The sequence below is a fragment of the Triplophysa rosa genome, linkage group LG17 (assembly GCF_024868665.1).
Source record: "Triplophysa rosa linkage group LG17, Trosa_1v2, whole genome shotgun sequence".
Lineage (NCBI taxonomy): Eukaryota > Metazoa > Chordata > Actinopteri > Cypriniformes > Nemacheilidae > Triplophysa > Triplophysa rosa.
In genome coordinates, this window is record NC_079906.1 from 4,774,588 (window position 1) to 4,783,788 (window position 9,201).

Here is a 9,201-nt window from a genome sequence, read left to right on the forward strand (position 1 = left end):
TGACATGGCAGGGCACTGAAGACTGCCAGGCGGGTTTTGTTATCGTTGTTAGCTGAAAGAAGAGGGGCAGAGGTGCCATGTCCATGGACCTGCTTGAGTGCCAATTAACTGTTGCTAGAGAGACGCACAATTGAGCGTGTCGCGGCCGATCACTGTATGCCTCGCTTGACAAGCACCATGAATATCCTTCTCCCCTGTGTAAATGGCAGCAGAGATGAACTGGGAAACAGTGGAGTAATATGTAAATGTATAATAAGAACAGTAGGGCAGACTGCAGGGTGACGTTATGATAAAGTTATGTCTTTATCCGAGTCAGGAAGGATGAGTTTGGATAAGAGCAGCAGAGGACTTGTGCCACTTCAGTCTCACCATGAGGCCCTTTGTAGCCCTCTTGAAAACAAACCATGCCGTTCTCTTCAACCTCTTTAAATACTAAAGGTCTCCTTTACTGCAAGAAGACCATCAAATTCTCTTTTCTTCACCTTGGCTGTCGAGGGCACAGCTCCAGAAGATTAGGATCAAATGGGGTGTTTAAAGGAACAGTTCATCCCAAATTGTCAAATTCACCCTCATTTAGTTTAAAACCTGTATGCAGTACTTTTTTGCATGAAAGATAAAAGTAAGACATTTTAAGAGACATCACACAGCTCTTGCCATACATTGGTGACCAGGAAATGCCGAACGAAATTGCCAATAGAACGAAAATTAAAGAACAGGGTGTGCATTGTGGAGCTTCCCACCTCATTGGTTCTCGTGGTCACATGACAATCACTGAGATTCAAAATTTGAGATTAGTAGCACTGTGAAGCAGCAAAGTTCTCACTGCTGGAATCTCATTGGTTCTTGTGTAAATTATGGTCAAATGTCATTATTGGGTGAACTGTTCCTTTAACTATTAAAAAACTATTATACTGAACACATGAATCTGGATTATATGTGATCAGGATCAGCAAGGAAAGATTGCATTAGTTGTTTTTAATCAAAAACAAACTGAGGGAGGTGTTTCTGGATATTGACATGCAATACATTTTAATGGAAAGAACTTTGTTTTTGGTCGAGACAGACTGATTTAGTTATGAAACTCAACCAAAAGCGCAGGAAAAACAAAAAATTGGTTCCAGACTAGGTGGCAGAAGTACAACAACCTCAATTTCCAGACTGAAAAAATGTTTTTAACAATAGTTTGATGAAAACAGTGTTGAAATCTTGCACTAAAAGTTCACTGGTCCACCTGAGAGCTCCACACTCTTAAAAATAAAGGTGCTTAAAAGGTTCTTCACAGCGATGCCATAGAAAAACCATTTTAGGTTCCACAAAGAACCATTCAGCCAAAGGTTCCTTGAAGAATAATCTCATTCTTACTTTTTTATAATCTGAAGAACCTTTTTTCACCACAAAGAACCTTTTGTGAAACAGAAAGGTTCTTCAGATGTTAAAGGTTCTTTATGGAACCAAAATGTTCTTCTATGGCATTTTTTAAGAGTGCAGATTAATGTTAAATAATGTAACAAGACAATGATTCAGTACATGAATATACATTTTGCTTCTTTAATCTCTGTCTTTGTCTTTATATAATGTCTCTATATAAAGGCGTCATGGGCAACCTATTTTAGCACTGGTCAGTTCTCACCACAGTTTTGAAAAATGCAAAAAAAGAAGGCGTGGAAAGCTGCAGAGTGGATCTAGAGGAGAGGACACAACACCAGTCTGTGCTCTACTTTTACTTCACTTGAACATTTGTCACAGTCAATTAAAAATACTGTAAAATATTTCAAAGAAGAACACAACATCAGGTTATCGATGGAATACCCCTTTTATCTACAATACCCTTGAACTTTCTTTACATTTACACAATTATAGAGGGTATGCATTGACGTCACTTTCCCACGTGAACATGTCGGGATACTCCCTGGGACACACTCCCCTGGGTGGCAAAACACCAAGCTAAATGGCTGAGGAGAATATAGGAGAAACAAAGAAACCAGGACTAAACCACGCAATTTTTGGCTGAAATTACAAGCAGCTGCACTTGATGGTGATCCTTACGACTTCTCTATGACTCACAAAGGAATCAGGTGTTCCTGGACACATTGTGTTTCCTGATATTGTAAGCAGTCATTTTGCTGAGTGTCTTGCCAGCCACGGGGGCGTGCTCCGGCATGGTAAAGATACGACACTTCCATAACTTCTATTGTTTTAAGTAGCAAACAAAAAGTGAGATGTCTGAGCATGTGTCTTTGTTGTTTCTTTACAAATGAAAAAAACATGTTCAGGACAGGTGCTTTGGTTCATAGGGATGAGGAATTACCTTGGAAACAGTAATAGCCTTCTTAAAGTCTCGTCCTCCAGATATTCTGAATCCCCAGGGAGACGGGCCAATCAGATTCACTTTAAACGGCATCATGTGACCACGGACTGCTGCCCAGTGCTCTTGAGAGTGCTGTGGATGAAGAAACGGCACAGGTTGAAAACAGATGGATGACAGAAGGACAGAGAGAGTGAGAGAGATTTGGTCAGGTTTAGTCTGACATCGACCTGACAGGCCACAGATCTACTTCATAGTTTCCACTTCTCTGAACTACTGGCTGCTGTTGAAAGGTAAACTGCCTTCACCTGTTCTTCAGAACATCTTTCATCCTATTCCACATGACTGCGGCTCAAATCCAGACACACACACACACACACACACACACACACACACACACACACACACACACACACACACACACACACACACACACAGCAACAAGCAGACATCACAGAAAGGTGCAACATGACTGACATTCGTGAAGTAAGTTTGTTAAGGGCCGTTCACATTATAACGATAACTATAACTGTAACTATAACTATACTTGTGTCCACACCAGTGGACGACAACAATAATGTTATGTTTATTTTAAGCCTGCGTGCTGCAGTGTTCTCAGTCACTAAAATGAATGTAGATGACCTGCTGATGCTTTGTTTTCATTCCTGAACGTCTTTTCTCCAAAATATGACAGCAAAGGCTGGATGCTCTGACTGAAGGCTGTGCACTCATGTCTGGGACGTAAAGCATATATTTTGCCAGCTTGCTGACTCATAAGCGTTACATTTATAATATCCTACCGTAAACACACTGCTTTCCGACCACTACAGTCTTTAATTCTGACATAAAAGCTGCGTTGCGATCACCAATAGTCAAACATTATCTGCCAGAAACTGTCTGACAGTATGTTTTATCGTTCATCAGCTGGAAAAAAATAGTTCTGAAAGTGATCCCAACGATATTGTTCTCTGTATCTTTATCGTTATAGTTATGGCGTGAACCCCGCTATTCTCATGAATTAAGAACGATTTTTAAAACGTTATTTTTATAGTTACTGTTATAGTTATCGTTATAATGTGAACAGCCCTTTAACCACAAAATGTCCTGAATGAATCACTTCCACCCAAGAGACTTTCTATTCTGTTTTTGGATGTGGAAAATTTACTGACATTAGATTCACTGTTGTTAAAACAGTCATGATAGTGAAGAAAAGTTGCTATTGTGAATTGACTGATTCAGTGATTTTTTAAAAGGAACCTTGGGTATAGAGAGATATATGGCTTAATAACTTAACAATGGCATTGACTTTATAAATGTGAAATTAAAAAACAGTGTAACTTGTCACAGTATTCATAAACTTTGAAAATTTTTACTCTGAGGCCGTTTTTTTTTCTTCAAAATCCGTGACGTCAAATGGTTGCAACCTAAACCCGTTCTCTTAACGCTACAGCGAAGCACACAGGTTTCCCATATATAAAAGTAAAATATGAGACGTCAAACATAAGATCAGATATATAAATACACAGGGACAGTAGGTGGCGGTATGTCCTATTGACACAAGCCAGCCAGCCTGCTTGTCATAAAAGAAGAATGCGTTCAGTTAGCGTCTGTTCAAGGTAAACATGCATTAATCTATAGCTTTAAACTACCATCTTTAAAACAGTTAAGATTATTTAAGACATCATCATCCACCATTATCGTATACTTTATACATTATGAGAATATAACGATAAACATAATAATAAGATGCTTGCTGTTTGGTTATTTATTCTGTATTAGAGCACACGTGAATATTAGCCTTCGTCAGCTAATGACTGAGAGAGAGAAGACAATAGACTACTGATGTTTATAATTCAACATCAAAAAGTCAAAATCGGGATAAAATGCATTTTATAATGCCTAAAAACATAGTGTATATATTAAATTCGCAATGATTTTGGTTATTAATATGTATGTTAAACAATATTAAACCAAACTTTTAGGATTTTACATGTGTGAAGTCGTTTAGACTTAGACTTAGTTTTAGTCTATTTTGCGAGTGAAACTCGTTTTCCTTCTGCATTGAGTCCATATAACTAGATGCGGACTTATGCCATCTGGCTACTCTGCATGTCTGAGTTAATGAACTGCAGTTTAACATGCTACATGCGTGATCCTCGTGGATTTGTCTGCGTCTGCGCTGTGTGAGGACATGAACACATGAACTTCATCTCCAGAGTTGCTCTGAGAGTTTATGTCACAAACATTTTACTGTTTGAGTGAAGAACATTGAAAAATTAAAACTAATTTGGAATTATTCTTTCTATTTTTATTTATTTTTCTTATTTATATATTTGTATTATGTTGCATTTTGAATGTAATATGGCAATGGAATGTACTAAATGGGTTTAGTTTTCACAAATATTAATGTATGCAATTTCAGCAATAAAAATGTTTTTGTAAAACAAATTAGTTGTCCATTTTAAGAGACCCGTCTTATTTTCTCTTGTATATTTAGTATTGCTCTTTAATAAAGAAAAAGTACTTATTCGAATACTCGATTAATTGATGGAATAATCAGTAGAATACTCGATTACGAAGATAATCGATAGCTACAGCCCTATTTAAAAGAGTTTGTGAAGCAAAGCATGTGGAATCAACGTCATCCATTTCAACTGTGTACTTTCCAGTCTATTCAAAATATTTACTCCAAAAAACTCCAAACATACCCAGTCAACCGACAACAATTTCCTTCAAAGAAAAAGGAGACGATTTCAATTGAGCACTGAGATCGGCATCACATCAGTGAAATCTGTGACACAAATGTTCTTTTAGTGCAACAACCATTACAGAAAAATATGTAAGAAATTAGGTTGCTTTCATATCATGCTATGGATCTTCAAACCGACACGTGTTTTGCTATATTAAGAAAGGGGCCTGAAGCAGCCGTGCACAAGAGTAACATTTTGCACATTTCATCTAGACTGGTGTGGATTAACTATTTACCTGACAGCCAAAACATGCCTGAACTCCCTGATTTAAAGTTTGCAGTCACACTCATGTGACATACTGTACGAGATGTATCTATCTATCTATCTATCTATCTATCTATCTATCTATCTATCTATCTATCTATCTATCTATCTATCTATCTATCTATCTATCTATCTATCTATCTATCTATCTATCGTCATGTGATCTATACCACCCATCCCGTTGTTGCTAACAGGATGAAAAAGCTCCAAAGTTAAATCAGAGTTTACTGACACCCTTGATATAATGATGTAAATAAAGCTGGAATTTAAGGCATTTGGCCGTGTAAACATGGTGGCGTCAGGTCACGGTCTGTCACAATGTCCTCCTGCATTTAATATCAACAGAAGACAGTCTGTGAACCTACAGAGTCGGACATACAGTGTAACTTACTCTCCATGAACCAGTTTAGAATTCTGGATGTGGGAGCATTCTTGGAGCGCTTGCTCCGGGGGAACGCCAATCTACCCCATCATTAGCTTTCCAGGCAATTAGCAGCCTTAACAACCCCTCGGTTCATGAGGATCTTTCTTAATGATTGCGGTGTTCAGAGACTCTGGCTGCTTGGTGTTGTTGTTGTTGAGTTTAATGTAATCACGGCGAAGGAGGCAGACACATTTCTCCTCCCTTCAAAACCTAAATTAGTCCAGCATGTAAGTGAGGACTCTCCACCGCTCTCATTACCATTAACAACAGAAGAGCAATTACTAGGATAGCATAGAGTTCAATGCACTTCATCTTCACTGTAGTAAAGTAATGTTAATGCCTAAAACCCAATTAGCTGTTCTGAATTCACAGTAAACCATGGCTTCAACAGGCTTAAATGGCTTTCATTTTCATGTTTCATAACAAACATGTTAGGAATGTCAAATGATTTATCGCGATTAATCGCATCCAGAATAAAAGTTTGTATTTACACAATATAGCCTATGTCTGTGTACTGTGCATATTCATTTTGTATTCATAAACACAAACACATAATTGCATATATTTAAGAAAAATATACAAAGTAATAAATGTATATATATAATTTAAATTATTGGTAAAAAAATATAAATAAATACATCTAAATATTTCCTGTGTATGTGTTTGTGTTTATAAATACAAAATGTATATACTCAGTACACAGACATATATTATGCAAACACAAACTTTTATTCTAGATGTGATTAATCGCGATTAATTATTTGTCATCCCTAAAACATCTAGTAAGAAAAATAGGATGGTATGAAAAAAAACATTAATCTAATAACATAAAAAACATTAATAAGTGGTGCAGTAATATTGATGCAACGTGGTCACTGGTATGTTTCGGCTTCAGATGTGGCCAAAACATTTCCAAATAATGTAATTAATCACTGAGATATGCAAGGGTCAATTCTTTGTGCCATTCTTTTAAAAATCTTACGAATTGTTTATTGATTTTTTTTTTTATATAGCGCCTTTCCACAAGTTCAAGGTCGCTTTACAATGAGCACTTTCAAGCAAAAATACATTTTCAAACATACATACAAATATACAGGACAAGATGCAAGATTACTGATAATACATTTCAAACAAGTATGTTTTCAATTGTGTTTTGAAGATAGAGAAGAAGAGTTACAGAGCGATATGGGTAAAAATTTCCATAACCTAGGAGGCATTAACACTATATGACTTTCCACCTGCAGTGGACAGTCTAAACTTGGGAATGCTAAGAAGCCACAAATCAGATGATCTAAGAGACCGAGTTAGACTATATGGGTAATTTAGGTCTTTTAAATGCCTTTTATTAAAGATACATCTAATAATACATCTACTGTAAGATCAATTCACTTTTATAAAAGCAGTGTGCATGGGAAATGGCTTCTGGATATAATGTAAATTTGCGCTAATGAATAGGTACTAAATCTATGAGAAAGGTGGGAGGATGTGGGTTCCTTAGCAGTATTTCAGTGATATTATTCAATCTTAGATATTTTGAATCTGAATCCAAGGAGGAAGGAAAAGCAGAGAGCTTTGCACCCAGCTGTGCAAGGTAAAAATAGACATTGTTCAGCTGGGAAAGTGAAAGTATTTGAAACATAAAAATAAAAGACAGGTTTGGTACAATTCCATGTAAACTACCAGACAACACCTCACATTTCACTGCAACAAAAGGTCTCAGGTTAAGGCCCTTAAAGACTGGTTTAACTGGTTCAAATTTGGTCAAATGACACTGGTAACGTCCCTGCTCTTGTGGCTTTAAAATGGCTAGCAATGACATTACTCAACATTACTCATTATATCTTTATTGACTAATAAGTCAAAAGCATGCACACTGCTATGATAATGACAGGGATGAACCTACATACCTCAAAAAGGCCTGAAGTGTGGTTTATAAACTATTAACAAGAACTAGCTGTAGTGAGAAGACTTGGAAATGGGTGGTGCAAATATCATTATTCTAAAGCCATGAATCATTCATATGCCAATCCAAGAAGTGATGCAACACATTTTTGGCCAAAACTGAAACCAAATATTCTGGTCACACCAAAACAAAAACACAAATTTAAATGAGCCATTGTTTGAAATGACTACAAGCAATGCACAACTCTTTCATAGCAAGGTGGTGGAAGCGCTTGCGAATGAGACATGAACATACAAAGCTCTTCTTTTTTGAAAGGTACACTGGCACTGGTTTTAAACTTGAGAAGGTCAGAGGATTTCTGTGGAAAGCCTTAAGAGCTAGTGAAAACGGATGTGGCAAATGTAAAACTTGAACAGTGAGTCAGATTAGGGGGTTTAAAAGTGGCTAAAAACCTCAAAAAACCTTTTCAGGTTAAATTTGAAGAAAAAAACTCTGAAATTTGAAAAAACCTGACACCTCTTTTCAGGACCAGTAAAACATTTTGCATTGTAACATTCTTTTCATAACAAGGTTAAGCAGGGCTCTAGACTACATTTTTGCACTGGTTGCACTGGGGCGCCTAACTTTTTTCTTAGGTGCACCAGCACAAACGTTAGGTGCACCCAAATTTTTGACCGCATCGCATTTAACACAATTCCATGTTTTACAAGTTCACTGTTTTTTTTAATCACTGTCCATATAGGTAATATTGACTTGTAAATGATTAACTAACAATCTGGTCAACATAAAGTTCTTTATTTGAAGCACAATTCTACAAGAAGCAGGGCTCTAGACTAACACTTGAGAGTGGTTTGGTGGCACCAGCCCTTAATTTGATAGCACCGTGGGGTCGTGGGGTGAGATAAGAAAAAAGAATCACTAAAACTTCATTAAAATGTATTTAATACATTAATAAATCAATTAGAAATTAATACAAATCATTGTTTATGATATAAATTATTTTTATTGTATATGTAAACTCTCTTTCAACACTTTACCATATTTAAAGCACATCTTTCTTAAAGCTACTTTCTTCCTTTATTTGTTGTGAACAACTCCTATAAGAGAACACAATTCCTTTAATATCAGTGAGTGTTTTTGGGCCCGTCCTTTGTTGTTTGATGAACATTATAAACAGAGATCTTTATTATGCTGCTGCCCCTTTAAGAGCTCGCACAATATTCTGGAACACGTGTTTTGTTTCCCAACTGTTTGGTCACGAAACTGAATACCTTTACAAGGTTTCTTGTTAATATGGGAATTTTGACGTTATTTTGTGTTTATGTGTCCGTTTCAGAGTAAGAAGGCGTGAAAGAGAACTCCGTTTAGTATTTTGTGCTCTGACTCTCTGGGCGTGCGCATATCTCAAACAACCCGCGAGACCTGAAGGCTTTTAGTGATTATTCTTCATGAAAGCTGCATTGATACACGTTTGGCTTCGATCAATAGCGACTTACAAATAAATAGTATTTAGCGTGATGTATAACGTTTTGTATGCTTTGCAGTATTGTTAGAG

General features: G+C 36.7%; 1 protein-coding gene across 1 annotated transcript in view; it reads right to left on the reverse strand.

Moving 5' to 3' along the window:
- The window catches only part of pdlim2 (PDZ and LIM domain 2 (mystique)), a 69,191-nt gene that overhangs the window by 41,688 nt on the left and 18,302 nt on the right, over window positions 1-9,201 (reverse strand). The window contains exon 2 of the mRNA XM_057356933.1: window positions 2,309-2,440. Within this exon, the coding sequence (XP_057212916.1) occupies window positions 2,309-2,404 (96 nt within the window). The 5' untranslated portion in view covers window positions 2,405-2,440. The remainder of the gene's footprint in view (window positions 1-2,308; window positions 2,441-9,201) is intronic.